The following is a 26,593-nucleotide window of genomic DNA, read 5'->3' as shown; positions in this document are numbered from 1 at the left end:
GATACCAAGATAATTCAGTGGGGAGTCTTTAAAGAAACACTGCTGGAACAACAGGGTAACCATATCCCAAAAGAAAAATTAAAAACAAACCTTAAGGGCCCGCCCCGTGGCCAAGTGGTTAAGTTTGCGCACTCCGCTTCAGTGGCCCAGGGTTTTTGCTGGTTCAGATCCTGGGTGTGGACCTGGCACTGCTCATCAGGCCATGCTGAGGTGGCATCCCATATGCCACAACTAGAAGGACCCACAACTAAAATATACAACTATATACTGGGGAGATTTGGGGAGAAAAAGGCAGGAAAAAAAAAACCAAAAAACCTTGACTCTTCTCTCACACCATACAAAAAAATTGATAGGATATAGAACTAAATGTAACCCTTAAAACTATAAAACTTCTAGAAGAAAACATGAGAGAAAATTTTGCAGTAGGCAAAGAGTTGATGAACCATAAAAGAAAACGATACATTAAGCTAATGGAAAGGCAGGTACAGGCTGGGAGAAAATGTCTGAGGTGTGTGCATGTATGTATGACTTGTGTCCACATATATAAAGAACTCTCACAATTCAAGAATAAGAAAACAAACAACCCAGTTAAAACTGGGCAAAAGATTAGAACAGACATTTTATAAAAGGTACACAAATGGCCAATAAGCACATTAAAAGTTGTTCTATATAATTGTACCGTAAGGGAAGTGCAAGTTAAAACCACAAGGAGATAACACTACACACCCACTAAAATTGCTAAAAGGAAAAAAAAAAACAGAAAGTGCCGAAAGCTAGTGAGGATGTGGATTAACCAGAACTTTCATACACTTCTCTGGGAACTGTAGAAGTTTGGCAGTTTCTTATAAAATTAAACATAGATTTACCCTAAGGTCCTGTAGTTCCAAGATTTCATTTCTGTTCTTGGGATTAAGAACTTCTCTTGGTTATTCTGTATTATACAGAAATGTTTGTTTATGTGTATATATCTGATATATACATGATTATATGACATATATATGATATAACACATTTGATAATATTTATACATTAAATAGTGCTGGATTCAATTTGCTAATATTGTTAATAATTTTTGTGTTTATATTAATATATTGGCAGAATTTATTTTATTGATCTTTTCAGTGAATCAGCCATTTATTTCATTGATTTCTTTTCTATTGTTTTTCTGTTTTCTATTTCATTGTCTCTGCTCTTCTTTTTTTTCTTTTAAGGAAGAATTTACTATTCTTTTTCCAGCTTAAGTTAGAAGCATAGATGATTGATTTGAAACCTCTCTTCTTTTCTAATAGAGGCATACCTGGGAGTTATTGTGGGTTGGGTTCCAGACCACCACAATAAAGCGAATCACATGAATGTTTTGGTTTCTCAGTGCATATAAAAGTTAGGTGTGCACTATACTATAGTGTATTAAGTGTGCAATAGCATTATGTCTAAAAAAACAATGCACGTATCTTAATTGAAAAATATTGCTAAAAAATACTAACCATCATCTGAGCCTTCAGCAAGTTGTAATCTTTGTTGGTGGAGGGTCTTGTCTCGATGTTGATGGCTGCTGGCTGATGAGGGTGGTGGTAGCTGAAGGTTGGCGTGGCTGTGGCAGTTTCTTAAAATAGTACACGGATGCTGTCTGCAGCATCAGTTGACTCTTCCTTTCACAGATGATTTCTCTGAGGCATGCGATGCTATTTAATAGCATTTTACCCACAGTAGAACTTCTTTCAGAATTGGAGTCAGTCCTCTCAAACTCTAATACTGCCTTGCCAACTAAGTTTAGGTAATATTTTAAATCTTTTGTTGTCTTTTCAGTAATCTTCACAGTGTGTTCTCCAGTGGATTTCATCTCAAGAAACCTCTTTCCTTGTTCATCTATATAAGAAGCAACCCCTCACCCATTAAAGTTTTATCATGAGATTGCAGCAATCATGTCACATCTTCAGGCTCCATTTCTAATTCTGATTCTCATGGTTTTCCCACCACATCAGCAGTGACTTCCTCCACTGAAGTTTTGAACCCCTCAAAGTCATCCATGAGGGTTGCAATGAACTTCTTCCAGACTCCTGTTAATCTTGATATTTTGACCTCTTCTCATGAATTATGAATGTTCTTAATGGCATTTGGAATGGTGAATCCTTTCAAGAAGACTTTCAGTTTACTTTGCCCAGATCCATTAAAGGAATCACTATCTATAGCAGCTATAACTTTACAAAATATGTTTCGTAATAAGACTTGAAAATCAAAATTATTCCTTGATCCATGGGCTGCAGAATGAATGTGTGTTAGCAGTCATGAAAACATTATTAATTTCCTTGTACATCTCCATCAGAGCTCTTGGGTGACCAGGTGCATTATCATTGAGCAGTAATATTTTGAAAGGAATCTGTTTTTCTCAGCAGTAGGTCTCAATAGTGGGCTTAAAATATTCAGAAAACCGTGTTGTAAAGAGATGTGCTGTTATCCAGGCTTCGTTGTTCCATTTATTAAGCACAGGTAGAGTAGTTTAGCATAATTCTTAAGGGCCCTAGGGTTTTCAGAATGGTAAATGAGCAGTGGCTTCAACTTAAAGTCACCAGCTGTATTAGCCCCTAACGAGAGTCAGGCTGTCCTTTGAAGCTTTGAAGCCGGGCATTGACTTCTCTTTAGCTATGATGGCTAGTCCTAGATGGCATCTTCTTCCAACGTAAGGAAGGAAAAATCAATCTACATGAAAGTCTGTTGTTTACTGTAGCTTCCTTCATTATCTCAGCTAGATCTTCTGGAGAACTTCCTGCAGCTTCTACATCAGCACCTGCTGCTTCACCTTGCACTTTTATGTTATGGAGACGACTTTAAACCTCAGGAACCAACCTCTCCTAGCCTCACACTTTCCTTCTGCAGTTTCCACACCCCCTCAGCCTTCACAGAATTGAAGTTAGGGCCTTGCTCTGGACTAGGCTTTGGCTTCTGGAAATGTGACTGCTTTGATCTTCTGTGTGGACCACTAAAACTTTCTCCACATCAGCAGTAAGGCTGTTTCACTTTCTTATCATTCGTGTGTTCATGGGAGTAGCACTTTTAATTTCCTTCAAGAACTTTTCCTTTGCGTTCACAGTTTGCCTAACTATTTGGCCCAAGAGGCCTAACAGTTTTCCACATGCCTTCCTCACTAAACTTAATCATTTCCAGCTTTTGATTTAAAGTGAGAGACGTGCGACTCTTCCTGTTACTTGAACACTTAGAGGCCATTGTAGGATTGTTAATTGGCCTAATTTCAATATTGTTGTGTCTCAGGGAATAGGGAGGGCAGAGGAGAGGGAGAGAGACGGGGAAATGGCCAGTCAGTGGAGGAGTCAGCACACACAACATTTATCTATTAAGTTCACTGTCTTATATGGGTGTGGTTCATGGTGCCCCAAACAATTACAGTAGTAACGTCAAAGATCACCATAACAAGATAATAATAATGAAAAAGTTTGAAATATTGTGAGAATTACCAAAATGTGACACAGACACACGAGGTGAGCAAGTGTAAGTGTTCTTGGAAAAATGGCATCGATAGACATTTGTTACAGGGTTGCCACAAGCCTTCAATTTGTGAAAAAAAAAAAAAAATGCAGTATATACGAATCACAATAAAATGAGGTGTGCCAGTATAAGTATTTAAAACTAAATTTCTAAGCACTATTTTAGCTATATTTCACAAATTTTGATACTGTGTTTTTATTATTATACAGTTCAGAATTTTTCTAATTTCCCATTTGGTGTCTTTTTTTAACCCATGGATTATTGAGAAGAAGAGTATTGTTTACTTTCCAATATTTGAGGATTTTTTCCAGACTTCTTTGGGGCGTGGTTTGATTTCCAGTGTAATTCCCTTGTGGTCAGAGAACATAGTCTGTATAACTTCAGTCTTTCTTAATTTCCTGGGGTTTGTTCTGTGGACGATCTTGATGAATGTTATATGTACACTTAAAAGAAGGTCTATTTTGCCTTTTTTTTCCCCCTGCTTTTTCTCCTCAAATCCCCCTGGTACGTAGTTGTATATCTTAGTTGTAGGTCCTTCTAGTTGTGGCATGTGGAATGCCGCCTCAATGTGGCCTGATGAGCGGTGCCGTGTCCACGCCCAGGATCCGAACCGGGGAAACCCTGGGCCTCCACAGCGGAGCGCGCAAACAGAAGCACTCAGCCAGGGGCCGGCCCTCTGTTTTGCTTTTGTTGGGAGGACCCCGCTCTGTAAATGTCAGTTAGGTCAGCTTTGTTGAGAGAGTGCTTCGTGTCCTCTACATCCTTACTAATTTTTGTCTCCTTGGTAATCTCCATCTGTAACATTGGATTTGACTGTTTCTCCTTTCAGTTTTGCTAGTTTTTCTCCGTGTATTTTTTATTTTGTAATAGCTTTATTGAGATATAATTCACATACCACGCAATTCATTAATTTAAACTGTGTAATTCGGTAGTTTTTAGTATATTCATAGAGTTGTGCAACCATCACCACAATTATAGAATATTTTCATCACCTCAAAAAGAAACCCTGTGCTCCTTAACTATTACTCCCCATTCCTGCCTCCTCTCCAGCTATATGCAGCCACTAATCTACTTTCTCTCTTTCTGTCTGTTAGATGTTTCGTATAAGTGCATCATAGAATATGTGGTTTTCTGCGATTAGCTTTTTCATTTAGCATAATGTTCTTAGTGTTATGTATTTTGAAGTTCTGTTAAGGTGGCTACACATTTAGAATTATTCCTTCTCGATGAATTGACCTGTTTATCATTATGAAATGCCCTTTTTATCCTTGGTAATGTTCCTTGTCCTGAGATCTACTTTGTCTTATGTCAGTATTGCCACTCTAGCTTTCTTGTGATTAGTGTTTGCATGTTTTATTTTTTCCATTCTTTGTCTTTTAACCTGTGTGTCTATATTACTGTTTCATGTAGACATCATATAGTTGAGTCTTGCTCTTTTTTTTAATCTGATGATAATCTCTGTCTTTTAATTGGAGTATTTAGACCATTTACATATAATATGAGTAAATTTGGATTTAAATTTATCATCATTTTCCCATTTGCCTCTTCTATCCTTCATTACTTTTTCCCCCTTTTCTTTCTTGTCTTTTTTAGTGTTCCATTATACCTCCACTTTTTGCTTACTAGTAGTTGCTTTAAAGTTATCAGTCTACCTTCAAGGATTAGACCTCTTCATGTAAAGTGTAAGAACCTTTTAATAGTATACTGCCATTTATCCACCTCCACCCCACCCCTGTTTCTGGCCTTTGTGTTAATTATCATCATTTTATTTTACATATGCTATAAACTGCCTGATATGTTACTTACTTTGACTTTAAGGAGTTACTTCTAACGAGATTTAAAAAATGACAATAAAATATCTTTGATATTTACTGTTACTTGTGCTCTACTTTCCTTTTAAAGAGATCTACATTTTCATCTTAAGTATCGTCTTCCTTCAGCCTGAAGAAGTTCCTGTAACATTCTTTGTTGTGCTGGTCATCTGGTGACAGTTTCTCTCAGCTTTTGTTTGTCTGAAAATGTTTTATTTCACATTTTTGAAGGATATTTTTGGTGGATATAGAATTCTAGATTGGAGTTTTCTTTCAATGCTTTAAAGATGGTCTGTTCTCTTCTGCTTGCATTGTCTCTGATGAGAAGCCCGCAGTCATTCTTATTCTTCTTTCCCTGAGTATTTACGTAATGCGTGAGTTTTAGATTTTCTCTTTATCACTGTTCGTAAAAATCTGGTTATGATTTGCCTTGGTATAATTTTCTTTTTGGTATTTACGTTGCTTGGAATTTCATTCCAAAATCCATTTTTGAGCATCTTCTGTAAAAATGTATTTGTGTATTCCTAATTAATTGAAGAAATTGGGAATTTTTTAGAATTCTATTTAAAGACACTGTTAACTCCAGCAGAAAGAGCAGTAACAGTTTTTATTACTACTTTTCTAATGAATGCCTCTTAACTTATTAAGAGTTATTTAGGGGGTTAGGTACCGTTGCGGTTATGTGTGTGTCTATTGAAGAAAGTATTCCCTTTCCCTCATAGTTACCTCTAAGTTTTAGGTGGTATTTTCAATTTTAATACTTAATTTATTGAAGTATTGATCTTAACTTTAAGACAAAACACTCGTTTCTTTGATTTGCATAACCTATTCAAATCATTTTAATTTTTCAAAATATAGTTACACATAGCTATAATAAAATGAAATTCGTTGTTTTTATCTGTGTTTAGGTTGAAACCCCTTTGTTGAAATATGTAAAGTGGTATTCTAATAATTTAACTTTATTTCTAAGACAGTACTTGGGTTTTGACCTTAAGCCAATTTTGCTTTGACTTTAATAAGGATTAACAGAGTGAAACAGTAATGGCAGATTCTTTATTATCTCATATTCTTTTTTAGGCCTGATCAACCCCGAATAACCAAAGATGTGATTTGTTTTCATGCTGAAGATTTCTTAGAAGTAGTTCAACGAATGCAGTTAGATTTACATGAACCTCCACTGTCTCAGGTATATTTTAAACCATGATGGTCTTCAGTTTCATTTGTATTGTGGAAAAGACTTATTGATGTTCCTTGTTTTCTTCTTTTAGTGTGTCCAGTGGGTTGATGATGCAAAACTTAATCAACTGAGGAGGGAAGGCATTCGCTATGCCAGGATTCAGCTGTATGATAATGACATTTATTTTATCCCAAGAAATGTTGTTCATCAATTCAAGACAGTTTCAGCTGTGTGCAGTTTAGCATGGCACGTTCGGCTCAAGCTGTATCACTCAGAGGAGGACCCTGCTCAGAATACAGCGACTCATGAAACAGGCACATCACCAGGTTCCACATCATCAGTTCTTGGACCTCACGCTGACAATGTGATTTGTGCTGTAAGCAGAACCTCCTTGGATTCTGTTTTTTCAGACAAACTTCATTCTAAATATGGATTACAGCAGATTAAACATGAACCTCTTGCATCTGTAAGAATCAAGGAAGAACCTGTGAATGTGTATATTCCTGAAAAGACTAGAGCACCGAGTAACATGGATGGCAGGAATGTTAAAGCAAAATTGGATCATGTTCAATTTACAGAATTGAAGATTGACGTGGACTCTCAATTTGAAAATAGCAACAAAGATTTGCAGGAAGGCTTGTGCCCGGGAAGCCTCCTAAGTCTGGTTGATGCCAGGCAGCACAGCTCCGCACGCTCAGAGCAGGAGAGGAAAGAGGACGATGTTTTGTGCTAAGTTTGTACATACCATTTACTATTCTTTTTTTTTTTTAAACTTAATAATGTAATAAAGATTCATGAATTCTGAAAGCAAGCCAAGGACTTGCCCCTAAGTCTGTTACGAAATCTAGTTCCTGTAGCTTTGTAACATTCCTCAGTGCCTGTCCTCAACTGTGAAGCATTGAAGCGCGTAGGGCCAGACGCACTGTAAACCTGCAGGCGTAAGCAGAAGGCGGCTTTGAAACGTCATTTGATGGAGTTGTAGGTTTTAGAATAGAGCTGACATTAACATATATATATATTTTTTGTAATATGAGCCAGAATTCTTTTTCGACAATTTAAGGCTTTTCCATAGAGCTTATTTATACCGATTTTTTTTTTCATTTTAAATGTGTCAGCACTGTAGTGTAAATAGCTTTTAAAAAATCTTTTTAGTGTGATTTATACTGAAATGTGAGCCACTTAATAAAGGTTCATAGTAATAAATATGTTTTCTGTTGGGTCTGCAAAAAGACAAACTGACAATTCAGTTAAATCATTTATTTGATCTATTATGTTTCTGCTGGTATATCCATTTCAAGTGGTAATGGAGTGCAAATGTCTGTGTTCAAATCTAGTGAATATTTAAATTCCCCACACTGTGCAAGCATTTTGTAAAACCAAGATTCAGTTATGAAAACATATTTATATATGTGTGTATGTATGGGAATATATATATGTATATCATATTTTGCATAACTTCTTAAATTGCTGAATAAGATGAGTATGTGAAACTTTCTAGCCCTACTCCCTGGAAAACATTTTAAAATATTTATATTCAACATTAAGAAAGCAGTTTAGGTAAGAGAAACAATTTTATAAAGTTGGGAGAAACAAGGTCTGTTAGTGCTATCTATTCCTTCTAACTAATCAAGTTGTGTGGCCAGATTACATAGCCCTAACAAATTTTCTTTGTAATGTATGGAGTAAGAAGTGGAGGAGATTTTCTTACTGTAAAGCACCTATACTATACTTAGTACTAGCTGAGTAAATATCTTTAGTTACAGAAAGTTTAATTGTGAGCAGTTATAATCCTCTTTTACAATTTTCTTGTGGAACAGGAGGAAAATATGGCAAATACAAAATCTTAAAATAAGGGCAATGACTCAGCTGCCATATACAGAGAGATAACTAACACAATAAGGTGTGTTACCTCGTCTTTCTAAGGATCCCTCTCTCTGCCCTGGCAAGGTAAACAACTTAGAGCCCTTCTTCAAAAGAAGCTCTAGAGGGGAAATCGGAGGAGGAAACAGGATTGCCGGTGCCTCGCTGAAGACGATTCAGACACATCTCTGCAATGATGGACTGCTTCCACTGCTGTCATTAAAAGTCAAACAGATGTCTTTAATGAAAGCTTTGATGTGAGGAACTCTGCTCATTGCAAATCTATTTTATTTGTTTTTGGTATTTTTCTGGGCTAATATTTTGGTTGATGACTTTCAGCAGGGGTTCTTTGTGCTACCTTTTAGGCTGGTGTTGCTATTCCCATTTCATTGGTTTCTGACCCAGCCTCATTTATGGTACCCATAAAACTGTTTATCTTTCTGGTTAGGGAGAAGCCACTTAGAAAGAGGCATTTCATCAGAAAAAGTAAACTGCAGCAGTGATGTCATTTCTGGACCCCGGTTTAAAAGGACAGTTAAATATTGTAGGAAATTTCGATGGTTTGTAGGAAATCAATATATGTATTTGCAACATAGGAATTTTCATGGGATGAGGAAGATATAAATCATGATAATGTAAATAGGGATTTTGTTTTATATGTTATAGTTTTATCCTGTCTCTCACCACTTTAGTCTTCTCTTTTAAGCTAAATTTATATATTTGCACCTTTCTTTTTGGGAGATGAAAGTTCATAACAAACCAGTATTGAGAAATAGGAGGGGATGTGGTTAAAATGTTCTGTTTTTCTTTTTTTAGTTGAAGGGTGAAGTATTTAACAAGGTTTGTTTTAGTTCCAGTTTTCCAGTAGCATACACGTAGATGCATGAGATCATATTGTAAATGTCTTTAGGGTATCCCTTCAAAATATATGAGCCTTAAACTTTTAACTTAAAGACCTATCTAAAACAACCATGGTGGTTGCTTTTAGGTATCGTTTACTATATAACCTATAGTCAGACTTCTCCATATTTTGAAAATTTGACTGTTTTGTAAAATGCATCCATCTCCATGCAGGTGAAATATAAATCAGTGGGCTCCAATTTCAAGATACAGCCTTGTCACCTTGAATAATGCATATGTTGTCTTACGGGTTATCATTTTAAAATCTTCAGATGCAATCTGAGAACTTGCTGACTACCTTTGTTACACACGGATAATTTCTATTTCAATATTGCATTATATTAATGGTTTCCTAGTAGTGCATTCCAGTTCTTTATCTGAACACGGTTTTTGCTGTTATTTCCAATTTATTGGACCAGAACAATAAAGCACTTAATATATAGTTTCTGTATGATCTTATAGACTAAACAGTTCTTATGTAAATTATTAAATTGATACACAGACCTTTACAGAAAAACTAAGGTACCTCGGTGGTGTCTGCTATAGTGCTTTTTTTTTTTTTTTTAGTTACTTTTCTTCATACCCGTTTTGCTATCTAAGTAATATATATTCCATACTCAGGTTAGCTGGTAGCTAGCAAAGGAATTAAGCATTTGTGATATTTAGTTGAAAATTTTACTAAAGCCATATTCATTATCTTCCTTGTCACTAAGGCTGTTGACCTTAAATAAAGATTAGGTTGATCTAGTACAACACTCCGTGTGTGTGTGTGTGTGTGTGTGCATGTGTGTACGATTATTGGAAATATGTTTATTTCCATATATATTCATTTTTAATCCATTCTGTGACTTTGGGGGGGGGGTCATGGAGGGTAGGAAAGATTTTATTTCTTGAGTTAGGGTTCAAGGGATTTCATTAGTGTTCCTGACTGTAAAAGAGTTTTTTCCCAAATGCATACGGCAGGTAAGATCATTTTTGTAAATAATAGATTAGCACTGTTTTGGTAAATTTGCATTCAGTTATTTTTTGGACAAGTTCATTGTCATGTAAAGCAAATATCTCAAAATTCATTTTAACATTTAGCAAAGGTGCAAGATTTGTTTTTGGAGTTTGAGAGGCATTTTCCTTGTCTTCCACCTTTCAATAAATACTAAAGTTGATAACCATAATCTTTTTACCTTTGTTTTGTAATTATTTTCTTACAGTGATTTTATTTTCATCTCGTCATCTTTAAAAGTTCATATTTCTCTGTCTTCAACAGAAACCATAAGATCTTGAAAATGATTCCAATCTGAGAATCTTTTTTTCCTCTTAAAAACTAATTATCAAAAGTTGATTTATGCCAACAGAATATTGAAGATTACCTTAAGGTTGCTAAGCTAGTTAGTTGTGGGTGCTGGGATAGCCTGGTAAATCACCTCCTTTCCCTCTAGACTTGACTATTTCTGTCCCCGAAGGGGAGGACAAAGGTGCTACTGTTTTCAAAATACTTTTAAGCTGGTAAAAAATGACATGATGTGTTTTAGGTCTTCAGGGTCATAGAATAGCTCTTGCTTAATCTTTCTCCCACCTGATGTAACCACTTTGCTATGTAAACAGAGTGTTGCTAGTTTTAGAATGCGTTGTCTGTTTCATGGAGGAGTTAGGTTTGGTATGTTTGGCACTGACAGTGTACCTCAGGTAAGATTGTGACGAGGACAACTCAGGAGAGGTCTGAATCCCTTTGTCTCTGTCCTGGCTCTTCTGTTCCACAGCATATTGCAGATGGAAATGATCGCTCTTTAGAATGTCAAGCACAAGAACCGAAAAGCAGAGATGTCTTTACTTTCTCAGTTTACTGACGTTGTATATCGTATCTCTACTGGAGAGCACAGGGGTGGAGAGGGGGACCCCTTGCATTTCAGCTTATCTTCCCTTCCAGGACTTGAGACCCAAACAGGGAGTGTGAATGAGCTGAGAACAAAAGGTGGGCAAACAGAATTTATGTTAACTAAAAATTTAAAGTACAGTTTACTAATTGTATGACTTTAGTACTATTATCTGCCTTCCAAGAACTGCACTATTAAAAATATGAGAACTCTGGATCCTTGTACACATTTTGAAATTTAGAATTTATGCATGTGTGTTTTAAAAATGTTAAATCTTTACACTTTCCTATAAAGTTCATTGTTGTATAACTAAAGACTATTAAGTGTGCAAACTCAGCGGCAAGTCAATATAGTTGCAAATTTTTTGCATAATACAGTGTTTAAAATTTTATTTGGACAGTTAGATCTCCTCTGCCCCAAGTTTCTCCTTTTCTTGAAACTTTGTTTTTCCAACCGAGCCAGATTTTTATGTGAAAAATCTCGTGTGTCTTCTTTTGAAAAAACCCTTGAGTCTGGCTTTTGTTCATCGTCTTGTTCCGTCTTTCTTCCTAAGTTCTTGGAAATCTCCATCTGCCTTCACTTCCTCATGTCACTACAATTTCATTTTAATCCTCAAACTTAATCACTCAGCTGAACTGGTTCTCTCAGAGGTCACCTTTTGACTGCCAAACCCCATGGCTACGTTTCTTCATACTTCTGTTTAACCCTTGCAGCACTTAGCATAATTACATGACCCACCTGTTGGTTTTTGTTGTCTTTCTGTTCTTTGGATGGCTGCTTTTGCCTCTTCCCCACTATTTGAGACAGTCTCCATGGCTCTTTTCTTTAGGTCTCTACAGAGTGTCCCTGAACTATCTTCATGACCCCATGACTTCAGTCATCCTTGTTTTCTCATTTAACCTCTAATGATCCATGTAATCAAATCTGAGTTGTTCTCTTCTTCCTTGCCCGCAAACGTTAACTGTTCCTTTCCCTCCTAATTTGCTTATTGGCACGACTGTCCCCATCATCTCATGGTAATCTGATTGCTCTGTCTTTTCCCCTGTGTATACAGTGTGTCATGTGATTTTCTGGAATCGACCCCAGAAATGATGATGTGTCTGCTGCTCTTGTCATAGCAGATGTTCATCTCCCTGGACTCTTCAGGAGCCTAAAATGTTCTAGGCTGCCTGCGGTCCTCTGCCTCTACCCCCATTCCGACCCGTTCTCTGTGTGACCACTGGATTAACCTTTCCAAGACAGATACGATTGTTACTATTCTGTTTAGAAATAGTCTGTGGCTCCATCCTAAAGAATAAAAGCCAAATGCTCAGAGCCTTCATGACATGGCCCTTCCATTGCAGTCTCATCTACCACAATCTCTTCCGTTTCATGTGCCAAATTTTCAGCTTACCAGATGGCAGTACTTGCCGTTTCCTTTGTGTACTTTTAAAATTCTTTGCCTTTTCTGGGGAAGTCTCTGCCTGGAATACAATATAGTGAAATCTTACTTCTCTTCAAAACTCCAGTTAAACATCATCTCAGGGCCGACCTAGTGGCACAGAGATTAAGTTTGCACGCTCTGCTTCAGCAGCCTGGGGTTCACTGGTTCAGATCCTGGGTGTGGACCTATGCACCACTTGTCAAGCCATGCTGTGGTGGCATCACTCATATAAAGTAGAGGAAGATGGGCACAGATGTTATCTCAGGGCCAGTCTTCCTCAGCAAAAAAAAAAAAGGATTGGCAGCAGATGTTAGCTCAGGGCTAATCTTCCTCAAAAAAAAAAAAAAGCTCATCACTTCTGTGTATCTTTTAGTGATCTCATCTGCTCCAGCTGTCTCCCTACCCTGCAGCTAGTGTAAAAACAATTCTTCCTTCTGTTTCTTCTGTCCCTTTGTTCGCATCATTTAACATATATATATATTAGTTAAGTACTTCTTGGGCTATAGCTAAACCATGAGCTAAAAGTTAGGGATTTTCTTTCTTTTTCTTTTTTAAAGATTTTATTTTTTCCTTTTTCTCCCCAAAGCCCCTCCGGTACATAGTTGTATATTCTTCGTTGTGGGTCCTTCTAGTTGTGGCATGTTGGACGCTGCCTCAGCGTGGTATGTGAGCAGTGCCATGTCCGCGCCCAGGATTCGAACCAACGAAACACTGGGCCACCTGCAGCGGAGTGCGTGGACTTAACCACTTGGCCACGGGGCCAGCCCCATGAATTTTCTTTATCCCTTTGTATTCCTAACACCTAATTTATAGTACACTTGGTATTCAATAAATATTTGAAGGAAGAAAAGTTGACGCTTTATTGGGGGCGGGAAAAACAAATTATGTAAGTTTCTATAATAAAAGTCTATCTTTGACTTTAATTCATAATGTAATTCTAAAGTTGCAACAGAAAGAAAAGTGGAGGAAATGAGATCAGCAGGCACTATCAAGAGACCGAGTTTCTATTTTGTACTTACTGCGGCCTATGGATAAAGTTTAAGAAGCTGCCTATTAGATATTTAGGCCCATTGGGCAATGTGGAGAGCTACGTATTGTGAAGCTAATTAAACCTGTATAACTTGCCCAACTTTTTTTCCTTCCACTAGAGATACACTGAAAATTATTACAGATTAAGGTTAAATTTTAACTGTTTTTCAAATGATTAAAATGGCAACTCTATAAGAAGGACCTTAAATATCCCATAGTCTGAAGCAGAATTTAACTATTTCTAAGTCTTACGTAGCAAGATGAAGTGGTTATCTGGTTATCAGAGAGGCATTCAGCTTAAGCTTGTGTGGTTTTCCCTATTCATATTATAAACAAACATTCAAAAGTTGAAAATATTGAAGCAAGATGATAACGCACTAGTTTTTTAGTCTACGTCCATTTTGTTGCAGGAGTGGGACAAGGAAGGCACATTTTCAGACATCCTTCTGGAAAGCCACTCCAGTGGGTTATGCTGAGAGCACTTGTGGCAGCACAGCTGTGGGTCATTAAGGGGGATAATATACTTGTATAACGGTGAGAAATTGCTTCACCTATTTCTCATCTGTAAAATGGGCAGTAATACTTATTCTGTTAATTAGTGGTGAAAATTAAATGGCAGAACATGCCAAATGCTCACTTAGCACATTACTTGGTTTATCGTAGACACCACAAATGTTAGCTTCTGATCCTGGAATTAACAGCAAAAAGAATAGTTAGAAGAGCTCTGTGCTGGGTCACCCTGAGCACTTTCCATCTTCCTCTCTCTCCTGTGTTCCTCTGTCTAATTTGGGGCAGAGGATAGGCATCTGGGATGAGGAAGAAGTGTCCTCCAGCGGCCAAGGGGAGGTATGGTGGAGAAGGTGGACATCAAAAACAAACTTCCTCCTGGTTCACTATTTTGCCCAAGGCTGGCAATTCAAAATCACGTCTTGTCACAGACAGCCTTTTCCTGATAGAAGCGAATTAGAAATTTGTGTTTATAGTGTATAGATGAGAGTGGATGTAAACTTGCTTTGTGGTCCGAGATTACCAGGATGACTACGTGTGTTTGGCTGACTTGAAGACAGGGCAAGCCAAATGAGAGAAACCTTAAAGTGCAAGAGAGATCCTTCAAAAAAGCTTTAACCCAGTGCTGACTTTATTTAGCCTTTGATAACTGGTAGCTTCCACTGATGCTTTCTATTTTTGTTTTTTCTTCGATATAAAAGCTGTTTGTAGAAATAGTATTTGGAGTTAAACTTCTCCATTTATCAAAGACCAAGCCCTCATTTCATTTCATTTGTCTGAGCTTTAGTCTCTCCATCACTATGAGTTTTTTTGTTCCTTGTTTTCTCCTGGGTCTAAGATTCTGTGATTGCTGTGTACCCTCACTATCTATGTCATGAGTTATAAGGACACTGATAATTGAGGAGTGATGTTTATGTGCAAACATGACAGTTAAGATTAAAGGAAACTCCTTTAGTGGTTTGTGGCTTGTTTCTTAATGCTTAAAAGACTGATAATTTTCATCTCAATAAAGAGAAATAACTACACTTTTCATGGTGATGCAGGTGCATAGTAAAATGCCTGCCCCTATAGGAAAATGGTTCTATGGTTTCCTCTCCTTTTTTGGCCATCACTTCTGTTCATTAGTTAACATCAGTTTCTTTACTTATTTGTGGCACTGTCAAAAAGCAAAGTGGAGGGGTCGGCCCAGTGGCGTAGCAGTTAAGTTCACGCACTTGTTTTAGCAGCCCAGAATTCACTGGTTCAGATCCTGGGCGTGGACCTAGCACCGTTCATCAAGCCATGCTGTGGCAGGTATCCCACATGTACAGTAGAGGAAGATGGGCACAGATGTTAGCTCAGGGCCAGTCTTCCCCAACAAAAAAAGAGGAGGATTGGCAGTGGATGTTAGCTCAGGGCCAGTCTTCCTCAACAAAAAAAGAGGAGGATTGGCAGTGGATGTTAGTTCAAGGCTAATCTTACACACACACACACACACAAAGTGGAAACCAGATGACCAAATATATAAGGTTGATAACTTTTAAAATTACAGTAAGCTTTAGCCCAAGGATGGATCTCTACTTCTTGAAGCTCTGTGCAACTATTTTTCTTGGTGCTTGAAAGCTTTCTGGTGGTGGATTTGTGTTCATGTTTCATGTGGTGGATGGATGGTGCTGCCGTATCAGGCCTCCATGTTCATGAAATGTTGCTGATGAAGTCGTGGATCCTTTGAATTTCTATTTTCTACTTTTCACATTTGCAAGTCTTATAAAAGTTATTTTGTTCACAAGTTGCTTTTATTCAGAGTTTTTGATAAATCCTTTGCTCAGACCAGATTAAGTTACTTCTTGTTCATGCTGACCTGGAAAATAGTGGCTTCACTAAGAACTGTTCATGTTTTAAGTTTTTTTATTAAGACAGAGTCTATTAGTTCTTTTTGTAAGCACCATTAGTAAACATCTCTGTATTATAAAGGAAGTATCCTATAACTAAAAACAAACCTAGGAAGGTACATTACTGCCACACTCATTGTTTATGCATTGTTCCATTAGTTTTGCTTTTTCCAGCTGTGAGCACGATTTCTGTCTTTTCTGTCCTTCATTACTTAATGTTTTAAATGTATCCCAACTACTGAGGCTGTGATACTGTGATTTATAATAAGAAATACATACCTGGTCTTCGTCCTGTTCCTGGCACAGGAACTTAGCACCCTTGGAATTTCCTAAGTGGTAAGTGTGATAAAGCTATCTTTAGGGTCTATGTTAATGAGATGACTTTTGGAAAGCTCCTAGGTAACCAGAGGAGGCAACCACATGATTAAAGGGTTGGTGCTTTCAGCACCTCCCCACCCGTCCCCAGAGGAGAGGGGCTGGGGACTGAGTTCAGTCACCCGTGGCCAGTGATTTAGTTAATCATGCCTAAGTAATCAAGCCTCCATAAGATCCCAAAGGACACGGTTCTTAGAGCTTCCAGGGTGAGGACCAAAGGGACGGGGGAAGAGCGGTGTGCCCAGAGAGCGTGGAAGCTCCGCACCCCTTCCCCATACCTCGCCCTGGGCATTTCTCCCCTCTGGATGTTCCTGGGTTCTGTCCTTTTATAATGAACCTGTAATCTAGTAAGTAAAATGTTTCTGTGTTCTGTGAGCTGCTCTAGTAAATTAATCACACCCAAGACGGGGCTGCGGGGACCTCCCATCTATAGCCGGTTGGTCAGAAGCACAGGTGATCGTCTGGCTCTTCGATTGGTGTCTGAAGTTGAGCTGGGGGCAGTCTTCTGGGACTGAACTCGACCTGTGGGATCTGGTGCTATCTCCAGGTAATGAGTGTCAGAACTGAGTGAATTCTTTGGTGGTGTGACGGAAAAACCCCACATCTGAATTAGTAGCAGAGCTGGGGAGGCACAGGCTAATAACTTACTGTGCTGTTTCAAGTTGTTTACTTAGCGTGGCAGGACCCCAAATTGAGTCAGAATTCTACTTTCTGGGAAACTTTCAGATACTATTACAACTGATTGATCCTCATGTAGAAACAGCTTGCTTACTGTGGCCTTTTACATAGAGTTCCTACCCAATTTCTCTCTCCTTTCCTTGGAGACCTGTCCCACCTCTCCTCTTAGCAATCTCCCACAGAAATTCTGCTCTTGCGCATTTTATGGCCTAGCTCAGGGGTCAGCAAACTGCTGCCCACGGGGCATATGGAGACCGCGGCCTGTTTGTTGTGTGGCCTGTGAGGCAAGAATGGTTTTTAATAGTTTTAAATGGTTGAAACAAAAATCAAAAGAATGACATTTTGTGGTATATGGAAATTATATGAAATCTAAATTTCATGGTCCATAAATAGTTTTATTGGAACATTGCCCTCACCTATGGCTGTTTTCTAGCCACACAAAGTGAGCTGAGTAGTTGTGACAGAAACCATATGGCCCACACAGCTTAAAATATTTGCTGTATAGCCTTTTACCGAAAAATTCTGCTGACTCCTAGCCTAGCGGATAGTTTGCACGTGGTGCCGTCCCTTTTCCTTTTCCCTGTGAGAGATTATACTTAGATAATACTTGCATTCCCGAACCACAAAATCCTCCCGCCTGGTTCCCCATAGAGATGAAAGCTTTCCTTTACTTTGAATCTATTTAATGACAGATTCCAGAGACCACATAGTCTCAATCAAATTAAGAATATCTGATTAAGTCTGGGACATTATGTTCCCCATGGTAACTGTCCTTCTCAATCCTATTTTTAGATACCCAAAATACTAATATATACCAATTAAAAGACAGGAAAACATTTGTAATTGACCAATTTTTATTTATTTACCCTAGCTCTGCAGTTTCAAACAAGGAGTAAATGCTGGATTAACTGGTGGTGGTGTGGCTGAAACTTTATCATATTTATCTTTACAATGGAGAACTAGACCGAAATGCTATACTCCAGCAATCCTCTCAAGTGTTAGCAGCCAGGAATCTCTTTCTTGTTTGTTAGATATTTTTAAAACAAACAAATACCACTTTATGTTCCTCCCAAAGCTGTTGGAGCCGTATAGGGCGAGGACGGTCACTCTGTTTTTGGGTTGTGAGACACCTAAGTCTCCTTGGGATTCTCCTACGTCGCACCATCTGTGCTTCACTGGAAGTGGGCAAGTACCTTCGTAGGGTGATCTGTAATTTCTCAAGCCAGGACGCTGCCAGGAGTGAAAGGGACATTGACTGCCTGAGACCCTAGGACAACGGGCATGAACTGGGCTTGTCCTGACCTCACCAGGATGTAGGGTTCCCCTCACTTTAGGAAGAGGCAAACTTCTGCTCTATGCTGACACTTCTAGTTCATTTGTCACAAACAGGAGACAGAAGCAACAATGAACTCAGCCTAGATAAAAATCTGTCAAACTCTCAGATTCTTTCTGGATGTAAACGTGAAATGGCACCCCTAAATACTTCAGTAACTAGGGTTTTTCCTTCATAATTTAGAAGCACAAATGATCATTTACTTTGCTCGTAATGGGGCCATGATATGTCAAATTTCTACCCAAACATGTAGATTAAAGGCTTCGTACTTACTTTAAATATTGGCCACATTATTTACAACAGATTATTCAAGAGTCAAGTAGAAAAATAAGATCTGAAACAAACTTTATTTATATAGGGATAACAAAGATACTAATAACTCAAATATTGAATAATTAAGCTTTGGGTTGACTAGAAGTCCGTGATTGACCGAGACTGTGTTACGGCAGCAGTATAAAACTCCATTTGGTATTTTTCTTAATTCTCTGGTATTCTTCAAGCTTGCAAAGATTTGGAACACTTTAACGATAGCTTGTTGAACAGCAATAAAATGCGACAATGTCCTTAGAAGTCAGTCTCTCACAAAAAAGACATTATAGCCAAGCTCTATCAAGGCCCCAGCCAGTAAGGCCCAGAGAGGAATGAAGACATAGGAAAGGTTCATGGTAGTAAACTGCTCCAGTTTAGCACAGAGTGCGAGGCAGAAGGCTAATTTCAGTAACATCGCAATGAGGTACCAGGCTTTTTTTTTAATATTGTGTGATCCATGTCGAGGGTCAAAGCCAGACTTACATCGCCCAGCCATCTTCACAATCAGCATGACAAGCAGTATCGTGTCAAATATCCAGACTGGGATAAATATGAGGAACCAGTTCCAGGGCGCCTTCTCATCCAGCTTCAACACCAGCATGATCAAGAAGAGCAATGTGAAAAGCCAGGTGAGCAGGACTCTCTGAGCCAAGGACATTCTCATTTAAACAGTTTAGAGAGGCTGCTGCAGAGTCGAAAAAAGGGAAATAGACCCTAAGAGAAGGAAAAAAAGTCAAGATTGTTTTGATACCAGAAAAAAAAAATTATCACTTCCATTCCTGGTGAACAAAGCTGGCTCTTTCCCACTCACAGATTTCCTAATTTTGAAAACATTCTACCATTCTGCCAAAACCTTTAAATGTGTAGCCATCTTTGACAACGTTATATCCATCATTCCTTACAGCCCATGACAAAACAAGTAAAACTGTTAGTATATCCTCTGGGTCTAGCTCTATTCGGAATGGCTAAGAACGGGGTTCCTCCTCATTGCCATAATTCAGGTCCAGGCACTCGTGACTTTATTCCTGCACCTCAGAGATGTTCTTGACCTCTTCTGAACATTTGCACATCTATAAATTTTCATTCAATTTCAAGGAGTACTGAGAAAAAGCATTCAAATTCAAAGTGGTGAAAAAGGAGGAGGTGGTATTAAGCCAAGAGAGGAGAGTTTCAATAAAGAGGGAATGGTTAGTAAAAATGGCTAAGACATTAAGTAGGGGCTTGCCCTGTGGCCCAGTGGTTACATTCCCTCGCTGTGCTTTGGTGGCCCACAGTTTTGCTGGTTCAGATCCTGGGCGCAGACCTAACACTGCTCATCAAGCCATGCTGAGACGGCATCCCACACAGCACAACCAGAAGGACCTACAACTAGAATATACAACTATATAATGGGGGGCTTTGGGGAAAAGAAGAAGAAAAAAAGGAGATTGGCAACAGATGTTAGCTCAGGTGTGAATCTAAAAACAAAATTAAGTATAATTAAGTTTGTAAAGATATCATTGGGCTAAATGATACAGAACACATTGATAACACTAGATTTTCACATAGTTTAATCTATGGGTCTTTTATTTTTAAATTTTCTCATAAAAATTCTAATGAATACCTGTTTTCTTAGTCTAAGATTTTTTTCTTATTAGTAATACTCATATTTTTTTGGTTTGTGGTATACATCTTGATTTTTTTACTGCTTGGTATCCAATAATCAAGACCACTTAATAAACTTTTGATGTTTTGTCATTATTAGATGCCAAATTAGTCAATAATTGGGTTATTTCTTATATCCCTATTCTGTCTTACTGATCTATATTTCTGTTTTGCATTAGTACTATATGACTATTACTGGATATGTTCTCATATCTGCAAGGCCTAGTACCTACCCACTGTTTTCTTTTCCATAATATTTTCCACTATTTTCCCCTTTCATTTTTTCAATGCTAAAATCACTTTTTTTTTTTTTTTGAGGAAGATTAGCCCTGAGCTAACATCTGCTGCCAATCCTCCTTTTTTTGCTGAGGAAGACTGGCCCTGAGCTAACATCCATGCCCATCTTCCTCTACTTTACATGTGGGACGCCTACCATAGCATGGCTTGCCAAGCAGTGCCATGTCCACACCCAGGATCCTGGGCCACCAAAGCAGAACATGCGCACTTAACCGCTGCGCCACCAGGCTGGCCCCTAAAATCTCTAATTCTTGAAAACGTGGAATTTTGGGGCCGGCCCCGGGGCCAAGTGGTTAGGTTCCCGTGCTCGGCTTCCGAGGCCCAGGGTTTCGCGGTTCCGATCCTGGGTGCCAACACGGCACTGCTCATCAGGCCACGCTGAGGCAGTGTCCCACATGCCACAACTAGAAGGGCCCACAACTAAAAATACACAACTATGTACTGGGGCACTTTGGGGAGAAAAAGGAAAAATTTTAAAAATCTTAAAAAAAACAACTTAGGATTTGGATTCGGAGTGCATTAATTATACTCAGGTATAAGCATTTATTTAATCTTCACAATAAGTTTACAGTATGTGCTATACTCATCCAAGTTTTTTGTATCAACCTTGTGACCATTTGAAAAAGGGTAAGCAGAATGGGAAAGTGGAAGCCAGACTGTATGGAGTTGAATGAGGAGTTAATAGACGATAATAAATCTAAACAGCTGACAACATTTTATTCCCTTGAAACATCTGGAGAAGACGAAAGATAACATATACAATGGGACTGAGAAAGGGTCAAGAAGAAATTTTCAGTGAAGGAGGAATCTAAGTATGATTATAAACTGAGGGAAATAAGCCACTGGAGAACGACAGACTGAAGACGAGAGAGGACACTTGAGAGCAGGAGAAGATCAGAAGGTGATGTGGATGGTGACAAAAGCAGGGATGGCAGAGCAAAAACGCAGGAAGGTAAGATTAAGGACGTGGTACAGAAACTGGCTGGATGAATCAAATGGCCCAGACTAGCGTGTTTAATCATATTTTAGAACTAACCTTGATGTTCTCTGGTATGTCTCTACTACTTTCCACAGTGGGTGGCTATCATGGTGCAAGAGTAAATACCTCTTCTACAGCAAGAGTGATGGAGGAGTCTTCTAACTCCGGTCTTTCCCCTTATTCCTATCTGCTTGCACACGCAATGGGTTACCTAGCTGGCAGGTGCTTCCTACCGCAGCCGGAAAAGCAAATGCTTTTGCTCCCAGGAAAGCGTTTCCTGCGCTGGTCTCCTTTCTGGGCCAGAAGCCGCCATAGCGGGATGTAGGACTGACTTTGGAAGAAGTGAGGGGTTTGTGCTGATTAATCACTACGGATGGATTTCCTCATATAAATTAAGTTTGCTCAATCCCCATCTCCAATCTGGTCATAGTGGTGAACCTTTAAATAAAGTTTACGATAATACATTCGCTTATACGTAACTTTGCCACCAGCCGTTGGATGTCAAGCTTCATTTTTTCTCACAGGGGACTGAGTAGCAACTGGTCATAGGAAAGGCAGCTGCACTCAACACAGGCACTTTAGGACTGCAGGTGGAAAGGGTGCAAAGAACACAGTCTGTGGTTACAAGTTTTATCACGTGGGACGCAACACTGTCTGTATGCGCCTGTTCTAGAATGCTCTCCACCAGGAAGCACTCTTCTGGTATCGAAATGACACTTGAAGGACTGCGGATGCCAGGCTACAATGATGACAGACGACCCCAATTTTATCAATTTCTTAATAAACCTCAGCTAACTGAAGCAATCGTATTCGTCTCCTACTGCTACTCTTCCTTCCCCCTCAAGGGAGGGGTTTGCAGTCTGCAAAGCAGAAATCTGCTCAGCTAAAACGTTTGCCATTCGAGGTGGTTATTTCTGGTACCTGGATGACAGACAGACATTAGTTCATACGCTTCCTAGCCCATCCATCACAACCTTCTGCGGTGTCCCCAGGTGGAAATCTAAGGGTCCTGCCCCCCAGCGCCAGCGTCCCGGCACCGGCCGTGTGCGGGCTCATGCACCTGTCCCTGGGGCTCCCCAGGCCACCCCCATGTCCCCTCTCCCGCTCCCGCCAGGACCTGCGCGTGCAGTCCCCTCACCCGCAGCACCGAGCCCCTCTAGAGAGCCAGCCACCTTCCCAAGGCGCCTCCGCACCGGCTCGGCCAACTGGGCATCCTTCGAAGGACCGGCGTCCCGCGGGCAGCGTCCCCAGCTCGCGGGCCTGCTCGTCCCTACAACTTCAGGACGTCCCCGAGCGGTCCTCCCCTTCGCCCTCCGGCGCCGCGGCCCCAGGACGCGAGGCGGGCACGGCCCGGCCCCCCGTGCGCACAGGAGCGGGGCCGGGAGCAGCCGTGCGCCCCGGGCCGACCGTGCGCGGCTGCGCGGGGCGCTCGGGGGCGCCGGGCCCGACTCACCTGCAGCGCCGCCGGCCGGGGAGCGGCGGGCGCGGCGATCAGGGCATCCGCCGGTCCGGGGCCTCGGCCTCCTCCGCGCTTCTCCCCCATCAAACCCAGAGGCCGTCACATGATCCCCAAGACGCGCCCGGTCCCGCCTCTCCGAACGGCCGAGCAGAGCCCCCCGGTTCCCCTCCGGCCGCGCCCACATCCGGGGCAGGGCCTCCCGCCCTCAGGGCTGCCCCATAGGCGGAGCGGACGCCAATCTGGGCTCCGACGCCCCGTTCCCTGCGGTGATTGGGCCATTCGGTCGGCGGTGCAAACCAACCGACCTTGGCTCGGGCTCGGGTTTGTCAAAGAGCGGCGATAACGACCGCCCCTGGGCCCGCCTCCCAGCGGCTATAGGCCAGGCGGAAAGTCAGTCTAATCTCAGCCCGGAGCGGCCGCCGCCCATTGGGCGCACGGCTGCCAATCAGTCAGGCCGCGCCCCCGCGCCCCGCCCCCCGCGGCCGCCCGCCCGCCCGCCGCGCGGAGACTGCGGCTCCGGCGCAAACTCGGGCCGGAGAGGGGCCGGGCGTGGGCCCCGCAGGAGAGCTCGCGGCCGCTCGGCGTGGCTCCCGGGCTCCGGCGTGGCTCGCGCGCCCTCGGGCCGCCTCCCCGCGCGTGGCGCGCGCCCTGCGGTAAGAGCCGCGTGCGGTCGCCGGCTTCGGCCGGCATCCCGAGGATGCGGCAGGACCAGGGAGTAGCCGGCGGGCGGGATGGAGGCGCGGGCCCGGCGCGGACGGTGCCTTCCCCGGCACCTGCCATCCTCCGGCCGGCGGTCCCCGCGCCGGGATGGGGCCGGGCTCCGGAGCCCGCCGCCGCCGCCGCCCCTTCCTGCGCCGCCTCCCCTGGCGCCGCGCTGGGGGGGCGTCGGTCCGGGAGGGCGCGCGGGGGCCGGCGAGGGGGTCAGCGGGCGGCCGGAGGGGCGGGCTCGGGCGACGGGGAGGGGGCTGCGGGGGGCGCCGTCCGCGGCCGCCGAGCGGGCCTCGCGGGGTCCCGTCTGGGGACAATGCCGCCCGCCCGGGGCGCCCACCGCCTCCCGTCTCATCCACCCGGAGTGACAGCCCGAGCCTGGCATTGTCCCTCGGACTCCTGGCTTTCTGACTCGACACCCCCCCTGTTTAACTTTGGGGCTCATTGGGTCACTCATCTATCACCCTTTTTATTTTTAGCCTGGCCAAAAAGGAAAAAAAAAAAAAAAAGGAACTGCTTTATATCAGCATATACTGACTAGGAAAGTGCAGAATCTGGAGCAATTTATCAATCTCAGTATCTGCCTACCGAGTAACTTTTAAATTCGCGGTGAATGTATTCAATGCTTTGTGATGTACGCTTGCTCGCTTTGTTAATGGTAGATCCTGCTTGGCTAGAAATTATTTTGTTGTTTGTGGTAGTTTGATTTTTCTACTTTTTGGTTCGCTTTAACCAGCTGGACATTTTGAGGTTTTTCTTTTTTTTTTTTTTTTTTTGCCGTCTGAGACTTTGGCTATAGCCTTTGTATTTGCTCTTGTTTTGGGAGACTATTTTTTCAAAATTTGTTTTCTCCAAAACTGAACTTTTTCATAACGTCTTTAAAGTTGGAAGGGGGAATTCTGAGAATTGGGACATTATGCACTTTAGCCTAAAGAGCCTTAAAACAGCATAACAATTGGAAATCCTCACTTTTTGGAGTAAAGGTTGCGAAGTGTAGGAGAAGGAAAGACATGCTCCGTGTCAGTTGTCATGGTTCAGGTTCTGGATGCAAGGGATCTTGAGGTCTGGGGAGAATGGGCCACGCCTGAGACCAGAAAAAGGTGGTTCCAGGAAAATTTCTTGCTGGGGAAATAGCCTGCCCCTCACACAGGTTGGTTGTCTGCGTGCATTGGTTGGTATTGTTAGCTGTTAGTAAGGTAGGGAGTGTCACCACTTTCTCGTAGGGTGTGAAAATATGGTAAGCAAATCAAGTATAGCGTACAGTGGGGGCACTCTTGTGTAGTCAAGTCTCTAAGAGTAGACTTTGTTTGAGTCCCAACTGGCTCCGAACACTTGGTCCTAAAAATCAAGTTGGTAGCCTGAGCGGTTTTTAAACCTGAACCTTTTTGGCTAGTTCATTTATTGCAAGACCGTAAGGAATTTGTAATGAAAAAGGCTTTACTGGGCTGAGCCAAAGAAAATTTAGGGTGGCATGTGGAAAAACTGAGGATCAAAAAATAGTTGGATTGCTTATATATTATCTCATTTAATCCTTACAATCCTGTGAGGTAGCTACCGTGATTACTGTCCGCCCTCTTTTATAGGTTGGTTAACCAAAGCTTCGGTTAACTTATTTGTTCAAGATTTCTCAGCTTGTAAGTTGGGGGCAGGTAGGATTCACATCCAAGCAGTCTGATCCAAGCCCTTATGCTTTAACGCCACAGTAAAAGTGGCTTCTTAGAGGCATGGTAGAAGGATGCTCATCAGTGGAAAATGATGCTGGGAAACCATAAACTGAATAAGAGTATTGTCCATATTCAGTAACACTTTGAGATCATTGTATAATAGACTCTGGTGAGTGTTGCCGAGGATGTGAGGATGGACTCACCCTCCCTGTCTTGGAGGAACATTCCTGTCGTGGGAGAGAGAGATATTTGAATGAATAATGATAACACCATACAATATATGCTGTAAGAGAGTGCCGTGGAGTCTGTGGTTTTGTGGAAAGAGAATTCAATTAAAGTTTAGACAGACCAGCATTTGAATTCCTCTTTGGCTTTGTGACCTTGATTATGATACCAAACCTTTTTCAGCTTCAGTTTCCTTGTTTGTTAAGTGGAGAGGATAATACTTCAAAGAGAGTATTAAGCATTAAACCAAATATGTAAAGTAGTCGCCCACTGGTAAGCCCTGAGTAAAGAAGAAAGAATGAGTAGTTTTAAGAGACAGGGTAGAGAAGGGGTTGGAGGTTTTGCAGGGAGCTGTCCCTGGAGCCTGAAAGGGTGAGTGGTGGTTTTTATTGGCAGGGAGGGGAAGGCATTGCACACAGAGAACAGGAGGCAGGGTCTCAGAACAGGTGTCTGGATTGTTGAAGGAATGGCAAATAATTTTGGCTTGGTATAAAAAGTATTTGTGGAAATAAGTCAGAGAAAGACAAACACCGTATGATTTTACTCGTATGTGGAAGATAAACAAACTCACATAGATGGGAATAGATTGGTGATGACCAAAGGGGAAGTGGGTAAGGGAGGGCAAAAGGAAACGTGTGTATGGCGATGGGTGGCAGCTGCACTTTTGGTGGTGGAAACGATGCAGAAGTTGAAATATGATGATGTACACCTGAAATTTATAGAATGTTATAAACCAAGGTGACCTCAATCAAATATTTTTTAAAATGTATTTGTTCAGGCCAGCCCAGTGGCGTAGTGATTAAGTTCGCACACTCCGCCTTGGCTGCCTGGGGTTCACAGGTTCGAATCCTGGGTGTGGACCTTGGCCACTCTTCAAGTCATGCTGTGGTGGCGTCCCATAAAATAGAGGAAGGTTGGCACAGATGTTAGCTCAGCAACAATCTTCCTCAAGCAAAAAGAGGAAGATTGGCAACA

At 41.3% G+C, this 26,593-nt stretch overlaps 3 protein-coding genes across 10 annotated transcripts in view; 2 read left to right on the top strand and 1 right to left on the bottom strand.

The window, feature by feature from the left end:
* RSBN1L (round spermatid basic protein 1 like) overlaps window positions 1–10,418 on the top strand; it is a 71,791-nt gene extending 61,373 nt beyond the window's left edge. For both annotated transcript variants that reach the window (XM_070265338.1, XM_023638823.2), the window contains 2 exons: window positions 6,390–6,498; window positions 6,581–10,418. In XM_070265338.1, the coding sequence (XP_070121439.1) occupies window positions 6,390–6,498; window positions 6,581–7,222 (751 nt within the window). In that variant the 3' untranslated portion in view covers window positions 7,223–10,418. The remainder of the gene's footprint in view (window positions 1–6,389; window positions 6,499–6,580) is intronic.
* Window positions 10,419–18,661: 8,243 nt separating this feature from the next.
* Window positions 18,662–23,293, bottom strand: TMEM60 (transmembrane protein 60). 5 transcript variants are annotated; one of them, XR_011438072.1, is made up of 3 exons: window positions 23,016–23,293; window positions 22,043–22,146; window positions 18,662–19,356 (listed from the first exon to the last, which is right to left on the bottom strand). XR_011438072.1 is itself a non-coding variant. In XM_001488320.7 (3 exons), exon 3 carries the CDS (start codon window positions 19,304–19,306, stop codon window positions 18,905–18,907), a length of 402 nt encoding a protein of 133 aa, XP_001488370.1. In that variant the 5' UTR covers window positions 19,307–19,356; window positions 22,043–22,146; window positions 22,735–22,750; the 3' UTR covers window positions 18,662–18,904. The 5 variants fall into 5 exon arrangements, 4 of the variants coding, with proteins under 4 accessions (XP_001488370.1, XP_070121440.1, XP_023494589.1 ...); XM_001488320.7 differs by lacking the exon at window positions 23,016–23,293 and adding an exon at window positions 22,735–22,750; XM_070265339.1 differs by lacking the exon at window positions 23,016–23,293 and adding an exon at window positions 22,701–22,715.
* A 196-nt stretch (window positions 23,294–23,489) lies between these two features.
* PHTF2 (putative homeodomain transcription factor 2) overlaps window positions 23,490–26,593 on the top strand; it is a 120,467-nt gene continuing 117,363 nt past the window's right edge. The window contains exon 1 of one of the 3 annotated variants that reach the window (XM_023638756.2): window positions 23,490–23,674. The gene's annotated coding sequence lies outside the window, so the exon portion shown is untranslated. The remainder of the gene's footprint in view (window positions 23,675–26,593) is intronic. The other 2 variants (XM_070264235.1, XM_070264236.1) reach the window with 2 other exon arrangements.

Source organism: Equus caballus, chromosome 4 (assembly GCF_041296265.1).
Source record: "Equus caballus isolate H_3958 breed thoroughbred chromosome 4, TB-T2T, whole genome shotgun sequence".
Lineage (NCBI taxonomy): Eukaryota > Metazoa > Chordata > Mammalia > Perissodactyla > Equidae > Equus > Equus caballus.
Note: the sequence above shows the minus strand (reverse complement) of the source record. Positions and strands in the feature narration are given on the sequence as shown.